General features: G+C 54.7%; 1 protein-coding gene across 1 annotated transcript; it reads left to right on the forward strand.

Annotated features, from left to right (window-relative positions):
- Positions 1–3,029: 3,029 nt before the first annotated feature.
- Prr5 (proline rich 5) lies at positions 3,030–25,239 on the forward strand. The gene is made up of 8 exons (XM_051160128.1): positions 3,030–3,354; positions 10,254–10,334; positions 15,380–15,428; positions 15,671–15,728; positions 21,167–21,258; positions 21,801–21,941; positions 23,610–23,745; positions 24,669–25,239. Exons 1-8 carry the CDS (start codon positions 3,218–3,220, stop codon positions 25,136–25,138), a joined length of 1,164 nt encoding a protein of 387 aa, XP_051016085.1. The 5' UTR covers positions 3,030–3,217; the 3' UTR covers positions 25,139–25,239.
- The last annotated feature ends 754 nt before the right edge of the window (positions 25,240–25,993 follow it).

Raw genomic sequence — 25,993 nt, forward strand, 5'->3', positions numbered from 1 at the left:
TGAGATGCCTGTCTCCTAAGAGTATAGTTCACTATGGGGCCCGGGCTGGCTGCAAACTCAAGGCAATCCTCCTGTCCCTGCCTTCCAACAACCAAGCTTACAGACAAGCACCTCTACTCTTGGCTCGAGAGATGTCTTTTAAGTTCCACAGGCACACATCCCATTCTGCATGTTATTTGACCCACTTTTTAGATGCCCCCCCCCACTTCACTCTAGCCTCTTCCCCAGGAGCTCCCTACAGCTCACTCTTTACTTCCTGCTCCTGCCTACTGTGCACTCCCCTCACCTGCCAGCCTTCTCTTCCAGAGTAGCCCAGACTGCCTCCCTGTGCCCATCTGGCCACTCCTGTCAGACAGACAGACAAACAGACAGACAGACAGAGGTCAGTCCTGCCCCTTGTCCTGCCCAACTGTGCTGAGTAGAAGGCTAGACATGTCTGAAGGAGCCCAGGAGTCTGCTGCCGTTACACCAGTGGCAGAGACACGATTGCCTCAAGTCTGCATCTTAGTTTTCACTCATCGATATGGCCTAAAATACGAGATGAGTCTATCTAGCCATTCCTGTTGAGCAGCTACTGTGTGCTAAGCATAGGGAATGTAGGTATGAACAGGTTACAGCTCCTGGCCCTGGTAGAAAATGTCAAGAAAGCCATACTAAGTCTAAACAAAGGCAGAGGCGGTCAGAGAAGAGGGAGAGGACCTTCCCCTTTGAGCTTCACTGAAGGATGCTCTGGACAGCAGAGAGGCATGCAGGTCTTGAAGGCATCTCAGGGATTGGAGGCCAGGCTTGCTTTTCAGCACAGTGGGAACTCAGGAGGGCAGTGTTTGCCCTCCCCATCTCCACCTAGTATTTGTAGGGGCAGCAGGGGTGACTTGCAGAGGGTGATCATAAAGGGTCTGTAGTCCAGGCTGGAGATGCTGAGGATGGGGAGGGAAGGGTAAGCTGGGTCAAGAGAAGGGTCTAGTACATGTATCCAACTTCTTTGTTTTCATTTTAAAATTTTAATTACGTGTGTGTGCGTGTGTGTGTGTGTGTGTGTGTGTGAGAGAGAGAGAGAGAGAGAGAGAGAGAGAGAGAGAGAGAGAGAGAGAGAGAGAGAGAGAGAGAAGGCCTGTGTACTTGCGTGCAGTGCCAGAAATGGCCAGAAGAGTGCCTCAGATTCCCAGAGTTGGAGCTATAGGCACTTGTGAACTGCCAGATGCTAGTTCACACAACTAAACTTGCTAGTTCTGACAAGCAAACTTGTACCTGCAAGAGCAGAACTGAACCATCTCTCAGGCCTGATGGTCAGGGTTGTGATTTTATCTGGGCTGGCATTCGGCGCTATCCTGACGCACGTAGAGTTCATGGGCAGAAGATTGGACATGCCTGATACAGGATGAAAACCCCAAGGCCTAGAGTGGGTGTCCTGGACAGATAGGGAGAAGCCAAGGTTTTGTGGCCTTCACTTTCCACACAGGAGAAGTGACTCACCCAAAGATACAGTTGGTCCAGGGGACCAAGAGCACCCACCCGGGTCTCTCAAAGATAGCCCCTCTCCTTAATAGGCACACTGACCACCCCTGCACACCAGCATGGGCTGGTAGGTTAGTAAATCATTTGGGATTTTCATCTAATTATTTTTACGTTAGGATAGGAAATCCGTGTTCAGCTGTGACAGTGTCCTGTGTGTGTCAGTGTAACTGGAAAGTGTCCAAGCTGGCTTCTTCCTGCTCACTTGTGCAGAGCTCCTGGCCAGTACACTCAACACTCCAGAGTTGGTTGAGCACTTTGCACCTATCTGGGTGAGCGATCTCTACACCCCCACCCAAATGCCTCAACCTCCCAGGTCTGGGTTCCTTGATATGGAACTGGCGCCGGCTGTTGTCACCTCCGCCTTGGAGACTGGTGAATTCATCTGCTGTTGACCCCCAAGTCCGGTTCTCCTTGGGGCAATCGGACAGCCAAAACCATTGACTGTGAAGGAGGGAAGGGGAGCCCAGCCCTTCCCTGGCTGCTCTTTCATGGTAGGTTGAGTGGCCTTAGGCTCTGTGAGAGTTCTTAAGAACAAGGAGTTGTCTGTTTGTCACTGCACGTGGGGGTGTCCAGTACACTGTGGCAGCATAGGAAATGCTAATGGTTGTAGTTGAGCCGTGACTCTGCTCTCCTGCAAGTCACCCAGGGCTGTGCCTGTCCCCATATGCTTGGAGATGGCAGGCAAAACTATCAGGATTTCAGAAGCTGGGTTGAACCAGGCTCTATGTCATGGGCTGGGGCACTCTGTGTTCATGAGGCCTAGCCCAGCACACTCTGTTTTGGTGGCAGAACCCTGGAGAGGTTATTTTGCCCCCACAACATCCCCAACAGGTAGAATCCAAATTGCACTCAATGTCCCCAGGACTGTGGCATCCTGTCCCCGGATCATTTTGCCCAGTCATGGGACTTAAGAGATACTGATTTCTGCCATATAAGGGAACATAAAATTCAAGGGGTGTCACAGCCCTCTGTTCCCTCAACTCCCAGTGCAGCAGTCCCTCTGGCCAGTCAATCATCCAAGGTCCCTGTCAGAGAGGACCCTAGTCCCTGGCCCCTCCTCTGAGAAAGGGGTCTAGGACAGCCTGTTTCATGTTGGACTCAGGTGGGGTGGGGTTGACTGCTATGGCTCCCTGTAGAAAGCTTTGATCCGCAGTGGGAGGAGGCTGTGTCCACATGAGGGGGTCTGAATGGATCTCTGTGGGCACAGCTTTTTCTCCTGGGATGGAGACTGGAGAGGGAGTGACTTCAGGAGACATTGATGGGAGCCCATGGGTCCCTGTGCATGGTGTGTGTGCGTGACCATAGTGATGGGTGCCGGGTAGGCAGTTGGGGTTGAACTGCCTTGTACGCTGGCTCCAGAAAGGAAGAAGGGAGGCGGCTGAGAGCGCCCCCTCGCCCCTCACCCCCTCTAAGCCGGCCCTTTGGCCGCTGAGGGCTCCAAGAAGCCAGCCCCGCCCTCCCAACGGGAGACCACGCCCACCTTAGCCCCGCCCAAGCAGGAGACTCCGCCCCGGCCTGCCTTTGCGCTTCGACCGCTCCACGCTGCTCCGCCGCGAGCAATGGTTTACAGGGCAGGGTGCTGGGCGCGCGGCCCCGGGCAGAGGCGCAGTGCTGGGGCGGGACCCCACGGGGTCGCCGGACTTGCTGCTAGCAGCCGACTATCGTCGTAGGGGACGCGGGGCGCGCGTGGGCCGGGTTGAGCATGAGGACTCTCCGCAGGTTGAAGTTCATGAGTTCGCCCAGCCTCAGTGACCTGGGCAAGAGGGAGCCGGGCGCGGCGGGCGCGGACGAGCGGGGCACACAGCAGCGCCGGGCCTGCGCCAACGCCACCTGGAACAGGTAAGGCGCGCAGCCCGGAGCGGCGTGGCCGGAGACGACAGCGCGCCACTTTGCGCGCAGCTCGCCCCGCCGCCGGGCTGTGCGCGGGGAGGGAAGTGAGTGCAACGTATTGGAGGCTCGAGCCCACGATCGCTCCCCTGGGGCGGGCGGCCAGGAGTAGGAGGCCTCTGCGCCCCCCACTTCCCAGGGGCGCAATCGAGCCTCGTGGGCCCCCGGTAGGGCGCCGCTGCACTTCCTGTATGCGTGTCGGGCCCTCGGCGCGGGGTGGGCGGTGGCTTCCCCGAGTTGGACCCCAGGCCTCCCAGCTGTCCGCCGGGGTGCGCCAGCTGCCAGACATTCCTTACCGGACCCTTCCGGAGGCCCATCCCGGACTAGCCGGGCGTGGGAAGCCCCTCCCCCAGCTGTGCTCCCTGAACCAGAGTCACAGTTCTTTTAAGCTGAGTTGCCCGGTGGGTCTCCTGTTGGTCCCGTGAAAGAAAGAAAGAAAGAAAGAAAGAAAGAAAGAAAGAAAGAAAGAAAGAAAGAGAGAGAGAGAGAAAGAAAGAAAGAGAGAAAGAAAGAAAGAAAGAAAGAAAGAAAGAAGAAAAAAAGTATTTCCACCCAAAGTAAAATACGGAGGGAGTGTGAGGCAGGCTGTTCAGGGAGGTCTGTGGATGCTGGCTCTCCACCTGTCAGTGAAATCCTGCCAGATACTTCACCCGCTCTGGTCTGCCACCAGGGACCCCGGCTGTCACTTGGACACATGTCTTCTGTTCATCTAGTCCGTGAGCAACCTGGGGACACTAGGCTGCCAGCTGGGACCCTAACTTACACCCACCACTAAGCTGCAGACTGCTTGAGAGCTTAGACTACCTGCCTCAAGTTTCCCCCTCTATCCTGGGCTTACACAGTTCTCCTTATTGGGCTGGGAGGAGACCCATGAGAGAAGGAAGAGCCCTGTCTGCCCCAGAAGGGCTCACCGTGGTCTTCTTCCTTGTCTCTAGCCAGGGTTTAGTGCAGCCGTGCTGACCTTTGGTTCAGATTTCAGCCCCACTTCTTTGCTTTGTGGCCTTAAGCAATTTGCTTAACACCTCTGGATCCTCAGTTTCTTTATCAATAATATGGGTGCATGACTGTAGTTGGACTAAATATGAAAATGTGTATTAAGGCTCTGAACATGATTTCTGGCACACAGTAGGTGCCCTGTGACTCAGAACTCAAGTCTAGGCACATTTGAAGAATCCCTATAGGAGTGATGCCTAGGAAGTTACTAAAAGCAACTTTATGGGGGGTGTTCACCCCAACTGGGGGCCTTTGGCTCAGAAGACTTAGATGGCTCCTCTCCCCACCTTAATGAGGCTGTGAGAAGATCTGCTCTTTGTCAGAACTCTGGGGGTGCCTTGCAAGGAGAGGCCACCCCAGGCCTCCACAGGTTTTTCCCCTTGGTGACCTGTCAAACTACAGAGGCTTGATGTTGCCTCCCACAGCCGCTCAACAGTTCCTGTCTCTAGCCTTTGGCTGGGAGGCACCCCCCTGCCTGGGGAAGCAGGGCTTTGCCGTGTTCTGTGCTCTTATCCCTTGCCCAGCCTGTTCAGGGGCCTCAATTTACCTTGTCACCATCGTAGCCAAGAAAGGTTTTACCCCTCACCCCATCCCGAGCTGCGAGAGATACAGGCTCACCCGGAATACCCAGGACCCATACTGTATGCACAGCATTTCGTGGTTGGAGTCCCGATCCCTTCCCAGGCAGGTGTATACTCAGACACAAATAAGTGAAGGGACTTGAGGACCCAGAGTCCCCTCCCAGCCCCAGCTCCTTCCTGTCTGTCCTTCTCCTCCCTCGAAATGTACTGCCTCCAAGGGTTCTAGAACGTCAACCCTCGGCAGGGTCGGGACAGCTGTATCAGCCTGTATCCTGGCTAGCCCTCCAAGCCATGGTCCTCATCCTGAGTTCAAGCATGCACCCCTTTGCCTCTGTGACTTCTTAGTGTCCTGGGGCCACCTGAGTTGTGCCACCCGGGACCACTCCAGACAACAGGAACATGTTCTGTTACCACTGGATGCCGGGACGTGGCTGGCTGTCCCCTCCTGGAGTTTCTAAGGAGGGTCCTGCTTTGCCTCTCTCTGCTGTCCTTGGCTTACAGCAGCTCCATTTTAGTTCCATCTCTGTCTTCTCAGGGCCTTCCCTAGCCAAGTCTCTAGTTTTTGGAGGGGAGTGCGATTTCTTTTGTGTATTGTTGTTTCTTGATACTTATTTTTATTTAGTGTGTGTATTCTCCCCCTCCTCCGTGTGTGTGTGTGTGTGTGTGTGTGTGTGTGTGTGTGTGTGTGTGTATGCGTGCGCGCTCGTGCATGCCTGCATGCATACGTGTGCATGCACCTTGTTCCTGTAGAAGCCAGAAAAAGGTTTCGGATCCTCTGGCACTGGAGTTCCAGGTGGTTGTGAGCCACCACGTGGGTGCTGGGAGCCAAACCCAGGTCCTCTGCAAGAACAGTCCAGTGCTCTTAACGGCTGAGCCATCTCTCTAGCACCCTAAATTTGTTTTTTGTTTATTTGTTTGTTTGTTTGGGGGGGACAAGGTCCCAGCATATTCCAGGCTGACCTGGAATTCACTATATACCCTAAGATGATCTTGAACTTCTGATCCTTCTGCCTCCACCTTCCCGAGTGCTAAGTTTACAGGTGTCTGTCACCACACCCAGCCCAAATTTCTTTAATAAAGTTATCAGCTACCAATTCAGGGCCACCCCAGCCCAGGGCCACTGCATCTAAGACTTTGAGCCCATTTTAGCTGTAAAGAGTCTCATTTCCCAGTCAGATTAGAAGCTTTAGCTATACAGGAACACCTAAGGACCGTGGCCAAAGCACTGCAGGTGACACTGGGCATATCCCCCAGATTCGGTGCGCAGCTGTTGCTGTGTTGTAAGACAGCCACACACTGATTCATTCATTCATCCATCCATCCATTCATTCATTTTCTTGATGTTGGCTGAGATCTTGGTTTAGAAGCAAGCAGCCTGCTCAGAGCGGGAGACCCTAGACACAGTCAAATTTTAAATAAGGGGGCATTTAGCACTTGGAGGAAGTAGAACAGGGGGCAGTGGACCGCTGGCCACTTGGCCTGCCCCTGCCCTGCTAGGGAAACTCTCTAAAAGAAGCAAGGTGGTGCTGGCCTGTCTCCTACAACAACCACCTAGAGTTGGGAGCTGTTTCCAGAGCACCTGCTGCTGCTTTCCTAGAGCTCAACAGGCCTCCCCACCTGGCTTAACATCTCCTTCCTGCCAGGGATGCACCCTGCTGCTCCCAGCCTCCCACCCCCTAGAGGCTCCAGAAAGAGTCCCAGAAGATTTCCAGGATCCACCATAGGCCTGACATACTAAGGGAATCCTGGCCTTCTGAGCTTTCATTCAACCAGTGCCTCACCTCTGCCTCTCAGCAGGTGGAGGCCCCTGGGCAGGCAGGAACTGGAGAAAGTACACCCCAAAGTGCAGGACGCCTGCAAAGTAAGGTGTGCACCCCTGGCCCCATTCCTCCTTCTCCCAAGTGAGGTGTCCTTCTCCATGTCCATAAAGAGAGTAAGGAGATGAGAGGACGGAGGTGACCAAGATGTCCTCTGACAGCAAAGTCTGGGATCTGAACCAGGCCAGCCAGGGAGCCCAGTGTCCAGGAATGCCTCCGAGTTCCTATCCCAGCTGGGACAGGGTGATGCGAGCTTTAGTGAGTAGAGCTGTATTTCCGGGGCTGGTGGCCCTAAATCAGGTGGGGAACAAGGAACAGGGCCCTCGGGAACCCTAAGGTGGCATTGAACGCTCATGTTGTACGGATGAGAAAACTGTGATTCACAGAGATCCAGGGTTCACCTAGGCTCAAAATGTGAGAGGGAACAGAGGCCAGATCCCACGCAGGCCTAAGCCAAAGCTCCCAGGCTAGGGTCCTGGCGTTCCGGGTCCACACTCACCTCGCTTTCCTACTCTGCCCCGGGCTCTAGTTTAGATGGGGTCAGCCCAGCAGTGACCCAAAAGTGTCCCTGGCCTAGTTCTCAGCCTATAGATGTGTGCTTTCCTGTGGCTAGGAGACTTTGCGGATGGTGATTAAGCTACAATTGCTGAGCCGAAGTGATGGCCCAGCCTGTCTAAGGTGGCTTTGTGTGACCATAGAATCTGTGATGGGTGGGACAGGTCAGAGCCGGAGCTGAGACCTAGAGTCCTGTCTTGCTGTCTTTGAACACAGAGAAGGACCTGGAACCAAGGGTCTCGGGTGCTTCTAGAAGCCAGACAAGGTGGAACATATCGCCTGGAGCCTCCCTAGGAGGCAGCCATGCTACTCTGCGCTTCATTCAGCTCAGTCTGGCTTAGTAATGGATGTCAACATAGATCTGGCTTGCTTTAGACTACTCAACTCTGCCTCTTCTCCTCCTTCTCAAAGACCAACCTTCCTCCCTCGGCACTGAGAACCGGGTCTGAGGTGGAGGCATGGCCTCCCATCATGTAGCTCCCAGGTACATTCAGAAAGGCCCCTGGCAAATAATAAGCACGTCCTATTCTATTACCTCCAGGGGAGTCCAGAGAGGCTGGGAATCTAGGGAAAATGGTCTCCCCAGCCTTCCCTACAGAATCTCAGCCTCCTGGTGACATTATAGAGCCATCCTCCATGGAACCAGGGCAGCTCTGAGTGAGTGTCCAGGAGCCCCAGAGCTGGCCTTCAGAGATCTACCCTTCCTCTCAGGACTGGGCTGTCTCTCTTCTCCCTGTGTCCACCCAGTGAGGTCATACAGGCTTCAGGGCTGGGATCTGGCCTGCCTGCACTGAGAGCCTTGTTTTCTAGTAGAAGCTAGAGGCCAGAGAGAGGTGGGCCTCTACACCTGAGGATGCCCTCCCCTGCCTTCGCCCGGAAGTCCCTCCACTTCCTGTGGTTTCCTGAGGACCATCTGCACATGTCCTGACTGGGTTTTCCACTCTGGCCAGGAGGCTGTGGCTGAGAAAGGCAGGGTTTCACTTCTGTGTTTCAGGACGACAAACCACATGGGGTCCTCTGGCCTTCTCCATACCCCCTCTCTCCAAGCAGCTGACGGTTTGTTTGTTTGTTTGTTTGTTTGTTTGGACTTCGGGTAAGCCCACAGAGCCTTGCAGAGCTCGGGAAAGTCAAAAGGAGCTGAGTCTAACCTGTGTACCCGCAAAGGGGCCGGGAAGACTGTGGACCAGCACCTCATTTCAATTCTGGTTCTGCTGAGTAGTCATGTCCCTTGGCTCTCCAAACCTCAGTGTTTTCTTCTCTGAGTGGGGTCTGACTGTCCCCACCACATGTTGCTGTTTAGAACACCAAAGAGACTATACACACACACACACACACACACACACACAGACACACACACACACACACACACACAGTGGATGGCCCCTGGGTGGGTGTGGCCAAAGTGTCGTGAGTACCACTCCTAAAAAGTCCACCGGAGGTAGGCCCTGTTTGTTCAGCTCATTTTATAGAAGGGAACACCAAGGCCTGGAAGCCAGAGCAGGATGTAACCCCAGGCTTGCCCCCGACCCCCAGGCCATCCTCCATCAGGCTGGAGTGAGTGTAGGGCTCAAGCAGTGGGTGGGAGGGAACTCAACCCGGACTGGCCCGGGAGACGATCAGCTGGCTATGTGGCGTGGGGCAGGGGGGCTTTGGGCTGTTGGCTCAGCCTTGGTGACCTAGGGTAATGCAGGAGGGGAGAGTGGCCAAGTGGCCACCTTCATGGCCACTGTGCTTCCATACCATTGGTACCAAGGAGAGGCCCAGCCTCTGGTAGGAGGGGTTTCCGGGCCACCAGTACAGCTGTACCCAAGGCCAAAGGGAGCCAAGGAGGACCTTTGTTAGGCAGGGTTGAGGTGTCTCTCCAGAAAGTGTGATGGGAGAGGAAGGATAAACTGAGCCTTGAAAACCAGGGTCGCACCTACTTCAGGCCGCTGTCTGCTCTGCCCTGCTCTGATGGAGGCCTGGGCTCCTCAGGGCATGCTGTCACCCCGAACCCCTGATCTGTCCCTGTGGCTGAGGCCTCCACAACATGGTAGGGAAGGACACACGGTGGTCGGGGCTTGACAAGGACAGCCAGGTTTTACATAGCAGTGGAAGAAGGTTAGTCCGACAGTCACACGGAAACATGTCCCGAGTTGATGTAGGCTGTAGGGGTCAAGGGGAACGGTGACCCGGAAGAAGAAACTGAGCAGATAGCAAAGGAGCAGGAGGTAGGCATGTCCTGTGGCTGGCAGCAGCTGCCCCGGAGTGCCTGGGTGAACACAGGGAGGCTTGGGAGCTGAAGCAGCCCCACAGGCCAAACCCAGTCCATTGCCTGATGTATAAATAATAAAGTTTTATTGGTACACAGTTCCACTAACTTCACAGCATTGAAGCAAGAGACTGGTTAGTCCTAAGACCTTTAACAGCTGACCCTCTGGCCCTGTAGAGAAAAGTGTTCTCAGCTTCCTGCTTCCAGAGAGTTTTAATCAGCAGGGCCCAGACAGGGTGTTTCACGGTTGACATTCCTCAGCCCTAGGGAAGAGCCGCGGGTGGGACCTCAGTGACTCATGGGGGCTCCGCCACGGGGCTAGATGCATTGGGGTGTGGAGGCAAAGTCAAGAGGACCTGGACATAAGGAAAGCAGAGAGAGAGGTGGTGTAGAAGGCCCCCCAGTATCTGGCCTGGCTGGCTGGGAGTATCAAGGGCATGCAGGAAGGAAGGGAAGTTCTGCCCAGGTTGGCCTGCAGGGCCTGGCAGGTTCCTGTGAGCCAGAGTTTGTGTCAGGAGCCCAGATCTGGAGTTGTAGCAGGGTGTGGGCACACCCGTGACTTCAGGAGGGGACTGGATAGGTGGGAAGAGGCAAGCCTGGAGGGAATCACGAGGCCCAGCGCCTCTGGGTGACCACTCTCCCATCTGCCCACAGCATCCATAACGGCGTGATCGCTGTCTTCCAGCGCAAAGGGCTGCCTGACCAGGAGCTCTTCATCCTCAATGAGGGTGTCCGGTGAGTGTGAACCAGTGTTGTCTGGGAAACCCATCTGTGTGGCTGGGGGTGGAGGAGGGAGGGCCCACACCCCACCCTCCTGGGGACGCCCGTCTAGGGTCAGCAGGGTGGAACTCAGACAGTGGCTTGAGATAATACCCGCATTCCCTCCCAACCCGGTGCATTACAGAGGATATTTATTCTGTCTAAGAGGAAGGGCCCACCTGCTTAATGACCCACTGCCATTCCGGAAACAGTCCAGCCACGAACACCCCTCATTTCCTGTGACTAGCCGGGAACCAGGTTGTGAGGCAGCCTGGGACAAAGGAACACTCTCAGGCGGCTGCTGCAAACTAGGCCACTGTGGTTTTGAGAGAGTATGCAGTCAACATTCGTAGTGGAAGAGGATGGAGTTCAGAGTGGTCAAGCTACCTCTCCGGGGTCACACAGTTGGCACAATGAGGTGTTTCCAGTCTGTGCTCTTAGCCTCCAGCCCTGACCCAGGGCACCCTGTCCCCAGATCCAAAGAATATCAGGAAAAGTCAACACCGAACCTTCCCCTTGCTAGTGAAGGCAGAGTGCAAGGGTAACTAGGACAGGGTCAGCTACACCACACCCACCTGAAAGGGTCCTTACATGGGTAAACTGAGGCCCAGGGCACAAAAGGGGGCTGGGAAGAGTCAAACAAAATGGAGGAAGATGAGTCCCAATTCCCTGTGCTCGGTGCTTATTTGCTGTGCCCCGTTGTGCACAGCACATTCGGCCAGCCCAGGGAACCCATTTTCCTAATGTGTTTCTTACAACAAATCTGTAAACAATGGCCAACTGGAGTTGGCCAGTGAAGAACTCTAGCCTGGCATGTGCAAGGCCCAGGTTCTAACCGCAGCACCGCACACAGGAAAAGAATCTGCTGGGGGCAGAGGGCCAAGGGGACGTCTTTAAGTCCACAGATTAGGTGGAGCCCAGCATTGTGCACCTCCCTTGGCCCTCCTGGTTTGGGGACCACCTGGCCGCTACCTCCTCTCTAAGTGGCCTCCAGCTCTTAGGGGCTACCCTGCTCCCTAGGGTGGTTTAGGGGTCAGGGTTTAGAGAAGCCACCCTGTGTCCCAGCGCCGGACTAGAAAGCAGATGGAAACGTCAGAGTGATAGTCGACTCTGAGTTCAGGGACATAAGATGGTCTTGGGACAGTTGCGTTTTCACCAGCACAAAACAAGATGCCAGGCATCCTTAAAGAATGGTAGCAGGCTTTCTGCCCCAGCATGCACTGGGCACTTGATGTGCCTTTAACTCTTCCACTTGTCACAGCCCTCAGGGATCTATCGCTTTGTGTCTGTACTTTATAAACTGTCACCGGCTGGCAGTTGAGTGATTTGGTGGCCACACTAGAACCCAGGTCCCGACTCCAGGGTCCAAGGCCATTCAGATCTGTCCCTTCCCACTCTGGTTCTCCTCCATGTGTGACCACATTGAATGAACTAGGCCTAGTGCTGGACATGTGTAGGTAGAGTGTTTACTGAGCATACATGAAGCCTGAGTTTTAACCCTGATGCTGACTAAATGGATGTTCTCACGCCTGCAGTCCCGGCACTTGGGAGGTAGAGGCAGGAAGATCAGGAGGTTCAAGCTCTATTTTTTTTAAAGGCCATCCTGACATATCTGAGACCCTGCCAGAAACAAAAATTAGCTGGGTCTGTTTGTGCTTCAAATACATAGGTAGTCATTGGCTTTTATCCAGTGAGAGACTCCGTAGATGGAGCCACTAACAGTTGTATTAAAAAACTGTCCACCACCACCATAGTGAGGGATTGTTAGCGACAAGGACAGGGGTCTGTCCCAGGTAGGGGCAGTTAGTCACAACTGAAGACTCTGCTGTCTTCAGTTTCTCCCTTTATATGTGTATGTATGTGCACGCACATGCACACAGAGCCTCATGTGGTTTGATCCCATTGGCATCCCCGGGCACTTCCTCCGTGAGGCAGTCGCAGAGTGTGCGGCTGGCTGGGTGTGTGATAACATCACTTTTGTTCCATCCACTTGTGTGGCTTGTGGCTGTGACGGAGTGCAGGATGCTCCTGCTGCAAGCATCCTTGTACAAAAGGTGTGGGGGGTTTTCATTTAGTTCCTGGTTTTGTGTTTGTTGTCATATTTATTTGTTTTGAGACGGGGGTCTCAATTATGTATCATTGATTTAGCCTGGAGTGGCCTTAGACTCACAGAGATCCTCCTCCCTCTGCCTCCTGAGTGCTGGGATTAAAGGCATGTAACCACCTGGCTGGAGTTTTGGTTTTGAAGAGCGGATCTGGAGACCTCTATAAACTAGTCTGGCATTGAACTTGAGATCCTCCTGCCTCAGCCTCCTGAGCGCCAGGGTTGTAAGTGGATGCCCAGGTTCCATGTTCAAGATTGCATATAGATATGTGATATTGTTTCTGGGTGCTGGAGTTTCACTCTAGGGAGACTCCCAGACTTCCACAGAGTGAGCAGCGAGGTGGGCCCCAGCCTCTCACTTCATTTCTCTCTGGTTGAGGTTCTTAGAGCACTGTGGGTGCCACAGTAGCTCCTTGTGGCTTTGGTTGGAGTGTCTTGGTGACCAGTGGTGTCAGGCATCTTCTGTATGTTTGCTGGCTGCTCGTGCGTTGTCTTTGGAGAAGCATCAGCTCGCATCCTGGGCTACATGTCACTGAGCCGTCTTTACTGTGGGTTGGCCAGTTTATAGTATTTCTTGATCGAGCAGGTGTATCAGGCCTGCAGCTCTCAGGCCACATGCATCCCTGGATAGCTGTGAATGAGGCCTGGAACACACATGATGATCGCCCCCATTGTATATTGTCAAATGACTTGGCACCCCCTGTGAAGTCTAGGCCCCTATCAGGTGCCACCTGCAATATCAAGTTTGTATGTAGGTGTGTGATATTGTTTCTCTTAGCATATGTCTAGATCTTCTGGGTGCTAGAATTTCACTTTGGGGAGACTGTTGAAGAAGACTGATTGTCTCCCCATCTTTCTTTCTCTTTTTTTTTGTAGCAATCCTCCTGCCTCTGCCTCTTCCTGAGTGTTAGCACCACAGCTAGCACCACCATGTGTGGCCAGGTTATCATTATTTATTTATTTATTTATTTATTTTTACTTTATGTGTATAGGTATGGGGGTGTTAGAGCCCCTGGAACTGGAGTTATAGGCAGTTGTGAGCTGTAAAGTGGGTGCTGGGAATTGAAACAGGGTCCTCTGGAAGAGAAGCCAGTGCTCTTAACCACTGAGCCATCTCTCCAGCGCCCCAACTCCACTCCCAGGTTACCATTTTTAATCCTCAAGACTAGGGAGCCTACGTTGGATTCCCTGGCCTGAGTCTGACCACCTTATGTGCCTTCCCATCTCAGTTTCTGGTGAAGACTGATCGCTGTGAGTTCAAGACCAGCCTACGCCCCATAGTGAGTTAGTGGGCAGCCTGAGCTATATAGCAAGACCCTGTCTAAAACGAGTGGGTGAACAAGCCCTACAGGAGTGGCTCTGCAGCGTCGCTTGTTCAGAGGAACTTCTCACTTGTAGCACAACCCTTGTCTTTGATGTTCCATATGAGGTTCAATAAATTGCCTGAGCCAGCTCTTCGCGTAGGTTTGGACCAACAGGAGACCTAGCATTTTCTGAGCATGTCCAAGGTGGGCCCGGCCACATTGTTGTAATCATTAAATGGAACATGTGTGATTTTTTTTACTTTAAAGACAGGGTCTCTTGTAGCCCAGGCTAGCGTACAAACTGGATAGATAGCCAAAGGTGACCACAGTCTCCTGACAGATGTTTGCCACTACACCCAGTTTCATGCGTACCACTTTCAGCCTCCTGTGCCTCTGTGTGGGAACAGCGCCCTCTCCACCTGGCTGCGCTCGCTTTTGCTTCCGTTGGTCACTTCTTCTTTTGTGTTTTGTGTTTGGTTTGGAGTTTTATCCCTCGGGTGTTTCCTTGTCGTTATTTTTGTTGTTTGTGGTTCTGGTGGCTGAGCCCAGGGCTTTGTATGTGCAAGGCAAAGTCTTTACAAAACACCGAGTCGCAGAGAGGAGTTTAGCCTGCAGTCGCTCCCAGCGTGGGAACTGAGCTAGGGCTGTGCTGTTGGGGATGGGGGTGGCGTGTGTTGGAACCATGAAGGGTGAGGACTCCCTGTAACTCGGGGCTAATTACATCTCCCGGGTGGAACTTGCAGCCAGAAGATGTAAGACTCCTGCCTGGTTTGTCTCGGCACATGAAGACTGTGCTGGTGTCAGTGGCTGTATTAGTTTCCATTCTGGGGCTGCGCTTAGACACCATGACCACAGGCAGCTAATGAGAGGAAGTGTTCATTTGACTTGGACTTCAAAAGGAGGAGAGTCCATCAAGCTGGGGAGGCATGGCGGCAAAGATGGCAAAGGGTGGGCATGGTGGCAGGAGCAGGAAGCTGAGAGCTCACATCTTCGAACCCGAGCCTTATACAGAGAGTAAACAGGAAGTGGGGCCTCCCCGCCCCCTGTAACAGCTTCTCTCAAGGTTCCATATCCAAGAAGTCCCATAACCTCCCCCAAACAGTGCCACCGTCTAGGGATGTCATGTTCAAGTATCTGAGCCCATGGGGGAGTCAGTGCCTGTGCTGCCTCTATGAAGACCCAAACTGCTGCTTAGAATTAAGGAGAAACCACTTGAGAGAGGAGGGCCCTGCCAGCTGTGGGATTCAGGCAGGTAGCTGGAAGGAGGCCAGGCCTGTGAGTGTCTGTCTGAGGAAGTAGAAGATGCTATGGTCCCACTGGGACCCGTGAGCCTTCTCTTCTGTGAGATGGGTAGGGGAGATGCCTAGTGAGCCAGCCACTCTGTAAGCCACAGAGGAAAAATAATCTCCTGAGCCCAGTGCTGTGGCGCACGCCTGTAACCCTAGTACTCAGGTGGGCAGAGGCAGGTGGATCTCTGTGAGTTTGAGGCCAGCTTGATCTACAAAGCAAGTCCAGGACAGCCAAGGCTACACAGAGAAACCCTTTCTGGATGTTTCCAAGCCCTCACCGGTTCCGCATGACCTCAGCTCACTCTCATTTCCCCTCCCCCACAGGCAGCTGCTGAAGACAGAGCTTGGGTCCTTCTTCACTGAGTACCTGCAGGTACGTGGGCCTTGCCCCAGGGGAAGGCATGATCTGTCTCGCAAAGGAGGTCTCTCTAGTCCTATGGCCTGTGACAGCCGGGGCAGGCTCAAGGCCTGCTTCAGGGTGGATGGGGTTTTGGTTGTGTGGCAGAAGGCTGGGTCTTGTGTCTTGGTGGCTTGTTGGTGGACTCCTGGGGGTCCTGTGGTCCAGACCACTCTGGAACAGCTGCAGGCCAGTGACGCACCTCTGTTCGGTTTCAGAACCAGCTGCTCACGAAGGGCATGGTCATCCTTCGCGACAAGATACGTTTCTACGAGGGTGAGTCTGGGGGCTGAGTGTGGCCAGCCTGGCTGTGGCGCGTGGTTAGGGTTGATGTTCTGCGACAGTGGCGTGGCAGGTGCTTGGAGGGCGAGGTGGCTCTCTGGTTAAGATGGCTGGAAAGGAAGGGCACAGCATTGGGCAGCAGGACCGAGACCTGGACTGGGAAGGGACCTTGGAGAGAGTCTGTCTCCCCTCCCCCCTTGGGAGCCCAGGGAGGGCTGTGCAACCCCAGGGAGAGGCCCTCTGCTTCCCCTCACTGCCCCTCAGCTTCCAGTCACTGGGACACAGCCAGCACTTTATTTTTTATTTTTATTTATTTATTTTATTTATTTTTTTTTTTACAGCCAGCACTTTAAAGGGGAGTCCTAGTTTTATTTCTATCACTGTGGTAAGGCACCCCGCCAAAAAAAAAAAAAAAAAGCAGCTTAGGGGAGAAAGGGTTTGTTGTACTTAGAATTCCAGAGTACAGGCCATTGTAGCAGGCCATTACATCAGAGTGGGAACTCTCACAGTCACAGTCAAAATGAGGGATGAGCACTTGCCTGCTGCCGCCCGCTGTGCTCTCGGCTCTCACTTACACAGTTTAGGTGCCCCTGCCTAGGAACTGGTGCTACCCACAGTGGGCTGGGTCTTCCCATTATCAGTTAACACAGACACACCCAGAAGCCAACTGATGTAGACAGTCCCTGACTGAGTCCCTTACCCCGTGACCGTAGGTCTTTGTCAAGCCGGCAAAGCTAACCATGATAAAGGGGGAAAGGTTTCTTCTGGCTCATAGTGTCAGCGGTCCATGGACACTTGACCTCATCACTGGGCGCCTGAGATGAAGCCAGTGTCATGTCAGAGAGCCATGTGGGTTGGCAAAGCTGCTCCCCAGGTACAGCTGCCATGCCAGGAAGCCGAGAGGTGGGAAGAGACCAGAGGCAAAGCGTACCTTTCGTAGGCCCTCCTGCAGTGCGCTCGCTTCTTGTTGCCATGGCAAAAGCAGCTGAAGGAAGGGTATATTTTTGCTCACAGTTGCAGCCTGCAGTCCATCGCGGTGGGGAAAGCATGGTGGCAGAGACCTGAGAAGATGGGTCACATCGCACCCATAGCCAGAAAGGTCTTCTCACCTCAGTTAGCCCAGGCTCGAAACTCCCTCAGATACATACCTAGAGGCGGTGATTCTAAGTCCTGTCAGGTTAACAGTCAGCGTTCGCCATCACACCAGCAACCCACTTCTCCCACCAAGTTCTATGCCCCCAAGGCACGGTCAGCTCTGAACTGGTCAATGTGTCCATCCAGTGATGAAGCCGTCACCCTCATGAGCCAGTCACCTCCAAAGCGCCACTGGCTATGAACTAAGCCTTTAACACATGAGCTATTTTAGGGGCTACCCTATATCCAAACTGTAACAGGAGCCCCATCCCATTGCCTGAGAGATACCAGGTAGAGTCTGAACAGCCAAAGACCAGTGAACTAGCTTAGGGCAAAGGTCATTGTTCCTTCCTATTCAGGGACAGCGGAGATAGTAAGGCCACAGCCACATTATAGGAATATTTGAGTCTTGGTGTGATGCTGGGGGAGCCCTAGTTTTCTTTTTATCAGGACCCACATTCTAGCAACCTCCCTGAGTGGCTGGCTCAGCCCTCATCATGGGGCAGAGGGCTTTGACCTCCTGGTCCTAGTACCTCAGGCCCCTGGTCTCTGATGGTCTTGGGGTCCCAGGAGAGTCTTGCCACTATGGCAAAGCTAAGTAGTCCAGAGGACTCTGAAAATTCCCACTGTGTGCCAGGCCCTGTGCTGACTTTGGATCCTATAAGCATTTGATGAGTACCTACTGTGCACCAGGTCCAGTTCTGGTTTCAATATATAAGCATTTTATATACAGCTACTTTCTGTATACCAGGCCTGTACTGGCTTCAGGCTGTGGGTGTCCACAAATACCTGTATGTGGCCATGCTTCACACCGGCTGTGGGCGCTATGAATGTTTGTTGAGCACCTCTGATGGGCCTGGCACCAGGTGTGTTCCCCACTAGGTTATGTCCTGGTTGGGAGAAGGGGGCGGGGTTGCCCTAGCAGCCCTAGGAAGGAGCCACAGATAGTCTTGCTCTGGCCGCACTCGATACCCGGCAGCCCAAGTGCAGAGCAGGTGGCTGGCTTCCTGGGGCCCATTCAAGTCACTCATTACTCCAGGTGTCTCCTCCAAATGCTGGGCCCTGGGCAAATGGCTGTCAGCCCACCTCAGAGAGTGGGAGGCTGAGGCCTGGGGTCCTGCCTCACTTCGAGTGACTCCCCCCCCTCCCCCGTTCCCCATCATCTCCCTACATGTGTCAGGCAAGGCAGGCCAAGGCAAGAATGAGTCCTAGAACATAGAGTGTAGGCAGGAGGCCCAGACAGCCAAGGTCCAGGGGTGCCCTAGTAGCCAAGCCCCTTGGATGGAGCCCGGAATGTTTGGCACCTGAAGAAGAGGCCTCCCACACCCTCCTGACTCAGCACATTCCCTGAGGTGCCTCCCACCAACATGGCCCAGGGGAGCCGAGTCCTGGGAGAAGGGCAGCTTTGTGATGCCTGTGGAACCTCATGACTGTGATGAGGACGGGGGTGGGGAGGGTGGGGGGGGCTGTGTGCTTCCAGGGAAAACAGGAAAGATGCCCTGACTTTTATTGGCCACTCTGCAAGCTCCAGGCACTTGTGAGTACACCATGGTTATCACGTACTGCACCCTCCCTCGCCCTCGGGGCCCCTTTCTTACCACTGTAGCAAAGAATGATCTATGTCCACGCTAGGCCCCCAGGGAGTCTCTGGGGACCTGGAGATGGAAAAGATACAGGTTCTACCCTGCAGGTTGGACTGAGACATAAACCAGATGTTGACAGGCTAGTGTGATGAGTGTCAGGTGAAAGGAAACTCGGACGGAAGGGTGACTCCATCCTAGCAGACAGGGAGAGCTGTATGTGGGTAGCAGCCCCGGATATGGCCTCCAAGTGTGGTCTGCACTTATCCATCCCTTTCAGCTACTTAACCACTGCTCGGTTGGTCAACCATCTCAGCCTCCCTCCACTTCATGAAATCCATCCTCTTGAGACTGCTCCCTGAAGCCAGCTGTACCCTCCTCATCCCATAACTGCTGGAGGGGACACAGGCAGGCAGGTGGTAGCCTTGAGAGGGCAACCCAAGACTGGGTGTCTGTCCCCTCCCTGAACACTCTAGTAAGGGCTCTGTCATTATTTCCCAAGCAGGGAGCAGCCTAGTATCTCACAAGAGGTTCCCAGATCAACACCTGAGAGCCACGGGGCGGTGGGGGGGGGGGGGGGGGGGGGGGGGGGGGGGGGCGGCTGCTGCTGCTGCTGAGGTTGAGGCTGTGACCTGTATTTCTCACCCATGAGCCAAACTCAGTGTAGCTGATTCATTCCTGCACACTTGTGCAGATGCCTCAGTCCCCTACTATGTCTGTGTGCCCAACACACACTCCTCCACTCCTGCACACCTATGTAGATGCCTCAGTCCCCTGCTCTACAGCATTAGCCGCCCCCAGCCCCACCTTCGTCGTCTCTTTGTGACCTTCACCTCGAGCCTTCCCTTGGGTACCTGTGGACTGAAGCTGTACCGCCTGCCTCTCTGCTGTTGGTTCCTACCACCCTGGGGTTGTTGAATAAAGGCAAGACTGACTGCCCACTGAAAGCCAGCGTGGACCCTGGCCCTTCACCAAAGCTTTCTGCTCCACCTCTGGCTGGGGCCCAGGCAGGGTACACAACATTAGCTGGCTGCGTTATACCAGCAGCAAACACAGGGTACCTTGTCATCCATCCCTGGGAACTTAACCTGTCCCTTACACAGAGGGTGCCACTAGGTCTGGTGGGAAGAACTCTCTGGGGTTTCGCTACAGCCACAGAGCAAGGCATCAGCCCTTGTCTGTGTGTCTGACGGTAGCCTCTGCTGACCCCACTCCCCGGCACACAGCCCAGCCCAGTCCTAGGCAAGGACCCAGCCAGGGACCAGGCTATCCTTCCGGGTCTCTGACAGCACACACGGTTCCAGCTGGGGCCTGGATTCTGTGTTTTACAACATCTGCTTTCTGTGGTGTGTCCGCCCTGTGGAAATAGAGGACGACCTTCACTTGGTGGCACACTGCCCTGGCCAGCGCCCAGGGGACACCCCACAACCAGCCAGGACAGAACAGCCTTTCTTCCTGTATGATGGCAGGAACTGAAGGGACTTTGTGTTCGGACAGGGCTCCGAGGGGCTGTGAGCATCCGCCTGCCCCGGGCATTTCTGCAGTCTCCTTGCCCCTGGAGCCAGGTGTGGGCCACCCGGGAGTGTTAGAGCTGTCCGCCAGCAGACAGCCCTGAGCGGCCACACACAGAGACCAGCCTGCTTCTGGGGCCAGCTCGCTGTGTTCCCTACATTCTTGCTCTGCACGGACCTGGGGTTTTCCATGAGGGAAAGTTCCACAAGTACTGGAAAGCTGGGCAAAGGCCTTCACAGGCTTCCTTGTTCCCATAGAAACCTGGAAGACAGATAGACTGGATAGCAGTCAGGGACCCCCGTCTCCCTGCTCAGACCCACATGGCAACAGAGGCTAGCATGGGTTTCATGCTGGGGTCTGTTCACCCCTAGACCCAGAGGATGCTTGTCTTAGCTGTCTACCCTGGTGTCACGTTTCTAAGTCTACAAGGCGCAGAGTCATCTTGGGGTATCTACATTCCCCAGGGACTATCCACCTGGCATGTGGTGCCACTCCGCCTGAGGCCAGCTCAGTTCCTACCTCCAGTTTCCCACACAGCTGCTTTTTGCTCTTGGCAGGGGTGAGGTAAGGGTGAGTGTCACATGCCCAACATGTATCCATCTGAAAAGCCGGCTCAGACCCCTAGACAACTCCTCCAGGAAGTCCTCCCTGCCACTCCTCCGTCCCATCTCCCCCAACTAGGTTAGGATGTTGTGGCCTGGGCCTGAGAGAGAGAGAGAGAGAGAGAGAGAGAGAGAGAGAGAGAGTCAGAGACTGTAGCCTGGGTCACTGACCTTGGAGGCCACCCATTGTCTTTCCCAAGGCTGTACTGTGCCCTGCTTTATGCTACCTAGTAGGTGTCTAGAGCCATTGGGGGCTTTTCTGTCCCCAGTGCCCAGTATCAGCCCTGTCTCAACTAAGGGTTCTATAAATAGTTATGTGGACTGGGACAGGTAGGCTGAAAGGGGCTGAGCCCCACTCCTGCACAGGCATACTCAAGGCAGGACGGGAACCAGCTGCCAACATTCGCCGTCGCCTAGACTGAGCACTTTCTTGGCTTATATCCTGTCTGCTCCAGGCTGTAGGCTTGGTCATGTACCCATTTCACAGGTGGAGTGGACTCAGTGGCAGGGCCTCAGGGCACCTCCCACTCTTGCTTAGCCCCTTGTCCTGGGTGGGTCCGCTAGTGGGTCCAGGACATGTCGTGACAGCTCCTCTTGCCCACAGGACAGAAGCTGCTGGACTCTCTGGCGGAGACCTGGGATTTCTTCTTCAGTGACGTGCTGCCCACACTGCAGGCCATCTTCTACCCTGTGCAGGTGTGTTATGGCTGGGTGCCTGGGAGTGAGGGGCACACTGTGGGGACCCAGGATGGTGTTAAGAAGGAGGGCCCTTCTGCACTAACCCAAGTTGTCACTTACAAGCCAGGTGAGCCTGATGGGCATATGGCTTCTTAGGGCCTGGAAGGCCTGGAGTGGGGAAACCATATTGGCTCTGCATGGTGGAGAATGAGGCTAAATGGGGCTACAGGCAATCTTGGGTTTTTTGTTGTTGTTTTTTGTTTGTTTGTTTTTTGGTTTTTTAAGACAGGGTTTCTCTGTGTAGCCTTGGCTGACCTAGACTTACTTTGTAGATCAGGCTGGCCTCCAACTCACAGCGATCTACCTGCTTCTGCCTCCCAAGTGCTGGGATTAAAGGTGTGCGCCACCACACCCGGCTGGAATCTTGTATCTTTGTGGCAGGGGTCATGTGGGAGAGAGAACGAGGGAAGGGTGGGTGTCACTGGGCCCGTTCCCACATCCGGCCCCTGACCTGGGGTAGACAGCAATGGGGCCCAGCATGCCTCTTGCTATGTCCACAGGGCAAGGAGCCATCGGTGCGCCAGCTCGCCCTGCTCCATTTCCGGAACACCATCACCCTCAGCGTGAAGCTGGAGGACGCTCTGGCCCGCTCCCACGCGCGCGTTCCCCCTGCCATCGCACAGATGCTGCTGGTCCTGCAGGTGGGATGTGGGTTTGGGGACCCAGGACTCAGAGGTTGGAAGATGATGGAGACCAACCAGGCAGGGAGCGGGCAAGTGAGGCTTCAGGGCTGGGATGCAAACCAGACCAGAATTACTTACTCGTGGCAGCAACTGGCTTCTGTAAGCTCAGTCGGTTACCGGGGCTGGGGACCCCACATGTTCGCGCGTACACGCGCGCGCGCGCGCACACACACACACACACCACACACACACACACATGGTTCCAGGCACTTGGTACAGATGGGCTTCATCAATGGGGCTAGCTCTTGAGAAGTGACAGTAGCCAGGTAGTCCCTGGCAGTAGTAAAGCAAGCCACCCCAGGACAAAGAGGGGTGGGCCACCACCAAGCGCAGGTGCCCTACATCTGACAACATCCCCTTATAGTTACAGCCCACCTTGCTGAGTTCTCACAACTTGCAGCCTTACAGGACTTTAGAGGTACCATCGACTGCCCAACTTTACTGATAGGGAAACATTTTTCTGTCTGTGGGACTGTGGCCTCACTCCGATTCTCACAGGCATCATGAGCCCTGCTGTTGTCATGAGTCCCCGTGCATGTGGAAATGCTTTTAAGGTTAGGGTTTGTGGGGCTGGGCCTAGGGGCAGAAGGAAATGGCAAAGGTTTCATAGCAAGGAGCAGGCTGTAGTGGAGGGGTTTGCAGGGATCAGGTGCAGGTTGCCGGCTCCAAGGGCTGCCCTGGGTCAGAGGCATATGTGGTCACCTTGGAATGAGGCCAAGTGCAAGCCTTTGAGTGGGACTTCCAGTCTGGTCTGGCTGGGTGGATGTGAAGGGAATTGGAAAGGAAGGAAGGTCAGGTCAGTGTGGTGCTGGGGCCTGGGGTTAAATTTGAAGGAGGTGACCAAGGCCCAGTGTGGTGCTGCCCCCTGCTGGCTACTGTTCATCCTGCAGCTTCCCAGCTGTGCTTCCAACAGTCCCAGCATAGCCTCTATATAGTGGCTTCCATTGTCCTACCTGCTGCCTCTCCCCAGACTGAGTGAGTGACCATGCCCCAGGCTGCTGTGAACTTGTCTCTTGACCTCACCTTGGTCCCCATGTGAACCCATCCCCCACTGCTTCAAGTCTTGAATTGCTCTGAGGATACTGACCACACTTAGCAGCCATGTGTGAGTTAATACAGATGACCCAGCCCCAGGCCTCTTACTTCTCTCTCCTATGGTGGTCAGGGAAAATGTGACTTCATAAAATTTGCAAAACTGGTATGGGCAGGGTGTGCTGGTGCACACCTGCAGTGTCAGCCCTCAGGAGTCAGAGGCAGGAGGATGTCACATTCACAGCAGCCCAGGGTACATAATGACATCTTATCTCAAAAATATCATGGGCTAGGGACCAGGCTAAACCCATGGGCAGCCTCTCCTACCGTCCGCAGCCCCCAGGCATAAGCAATGAGTGCAGGACCTCAGGTGATAAGCTGGGTGCTCCTGGGTAAGGTCAGCTGTCTTTGAAAGGACCACCCAGGACTTCCAGGTCACCAGTGTCCAGTGTAAATCACCTCATCCTGTTTCCGGGGCACCCAGCCATCGAGGAGACTGCTGTAGCATCTTCCTGCCTGGGACCCCACCTGGGGATGATGGGGGAGAAACAAACCGCTGCCAGGCCAGGGTGTGTGACCCCTATTCTCCTACAGGGAGTACATGAGTCCAGGGGTGTGACCGAAGACTACCTGCGCCTGGAGACACTGATCCAGAAGGTGGTGTCGCCGTACCTGGGCACCTATGGCCTCTACTCCAACGAAGGGCCCTGTACCCATTCCTGCATCCTTGGTAGGTGCTGCTTGGGGTTGGGGCTGGGGCTGGGCCTGGGGGATGTGGTGTTGGCAAAACATGATCCCACAGGGGACCAGCGACAGTTTCATGCACCTGCCTGGCCCTGCCATGTGCAGACCGGGACTCCCCAGGGTAGAGAGGGTGTTGGAGGGTAGCAATCAATCCCCAGAGCAGTGATGACTCTCCAGAGACCCCCGTGTAGAGAGCAGAGCGTACAACATCCCCAAGATGTCACATCTGAACTACCTCCGGGAAGGGCGGTTTGAAAGTAGACCCTATACAGCCCTAGTGCTGGGTGTGTCTCTGCTCAGGCAAGTTAGAACTGGGGAACTTTGCACTTCCCAGGACCTGTTTAGCCACCAAGAAGGCAAGCCCTTCCGATCCATAAGAGGCTCCCTGACGAAACTTGTACTCATGAGTGCCACCCCATGGTCACTATTGGGCATTGCAGGGTCCTGCTTGGAAGCCTTTCTGCTCTGCCCTCACTCCCCACAGTCTCTACACAGTCAGTCAGGCCTATAAACAACTGCTTTATAGCACTGCCTCATCCTGCAGCTCCTCCGTGTAGGCTGGTCCCCTGGGTGCCCCCTCTTACCTAGGAAAGCACTGGTGCCTAAGATCATAGGCTTCCACGGGTGAGGAAAATGAGACATGGATATATGTCTGACATGGAGTCATTCACAGGTCATTGGCGGCTTGCAGATTTGAACCTGGGCAGCTGAGGTCCCGCTGTCTGTTCAGGCCAAAGCTGGGAATGTTAAAGTTCTCCAGCTGAGGCGAGAAGCTTGTATCCCTCCTCACAGGCAGGCTGGGCTGGTCCAGAACTAGCAGCCACTGAGCATTTTACTGGGTGGCCCTTCTGTAAGACGCTTGGGTCCAGCAGCTACCATCCTAGTGTATGACTGTGTCTGTCCCCGCAGAGAAACGGCTCCTACGCCGCTCCCGCTCAGGGGATGTCCTAGCCAAGAACCCAGTGGTGCGCTCCAAAAGCTACAATACACCCCTGCTCAATCCTGTGGCTGAGCATGAAGCAGAGAGCACTGCAGCCGGTGGCGCAAGCGTCCGCAGGCACTCCGTCTCTGAGATGACGTCTTGTCCTGAGCCCCAGGGCTTTGTGGACACACCCGGCCAGGGCCCTTCTGGGACCTTCAGGTCTTCTCCAACGCCCCACTCAGGACCTTGCCCCAGCAGACTGTACCCCCCTGCCCATTCCCCTGAGCAGGGCCCAGCCCATGGCTCCCCTCCCACCTCCAGCCCGGAGACACTGGTGGACCAGATCCTGGAGTCCGTGGACTCAGACTCCGAAGGGATATTCATTGACTTTGGGAGGGGTAGTCGCTCTAGTATGTCTGACTTTGAGGCAACCGGAGGGAGGCCAAGTGTCGTGTGATGGATAGCCTGAGGTCAGTTCGTGTTTTTACTGACCCGTGTGTGTGTGTGTGTGTGTGTGTGTGTGTGTGTGTGTGTGTGTGTGAGAGAGAGAGAGAGAGAGAGAGAGAGAGACTGTGTGCGTGAGAGACTTGTTACTTTCTCCTAACCTCGCCAGCTCCCTTGTCACTGCCTTGGTCACTTTACACTCCCAGTCTGTTGGAAAACCCGTCTACCCTCCCCTACTCACCCCAGGTCTGATTGGAGCATCCAGTTGGCACCATTCAGATGCCCACCCCACCATCTCCAGGATGCGGTCACCATGGGCCTTCCCCTTGGTGCCCACACCTACCTAGGAAAATGTGAAACCCGTGGGTTCAGCCTATGCCAGCCCAACTTGTTTCCTACGGTGACAGGATCCAAGCCTCAGCCAGACCTGGCTGCCTGCCTCCCTCTGCCCTGGGTGGCCACAGAACAGGAAGGCATGAAATAAAGTTGCAGCTCCAGGCTCCTGTCGACCCCCTGGTGTCCTTCTGGGACCCCCCCCCCCACTTCATGGGGCCATGACCACTTGCCACTGTCCACTCTTCCACTTGTTCTCAGGCCCAGTGTTGCTATGTCACCTTGATGGAAGGGTCCAGAAAGCATATAAGGAAGGCTGGAGACCTTAATGGATTGTGCTTAGGTATAAGACCCTATTATAAAGGTTTCTGGTCACAACCAGGGAAAGGGGTCACATGGGACCTACTGACCTTGCCCTTTGGTGGGTGTTGCTGAAGACCGTGGCCTGGTAGGGCAGCCCAGTTTTCCCGGGTGCTCTGTTTTTCTGCCTCTACAGAGGCTTTCCCAGAGTCTGAGGGTCAGGACGTCCCTGGTC

The sequence above is a fragment of the Acomys russatus genome, chromosome 17, assembly GCF_903995435.1.
Source record: "Acomys russatus chromosome 17, mAcoRus1.1, whole genome shotgun sequence".
In the NCBI taxonomy this organism is placed as follows: domain Eukaryota; kingdom Metazoa; phylum Chordata; class Mammalia; order Rodentia; family Muridae; genus Acomys; species Acomys russatus.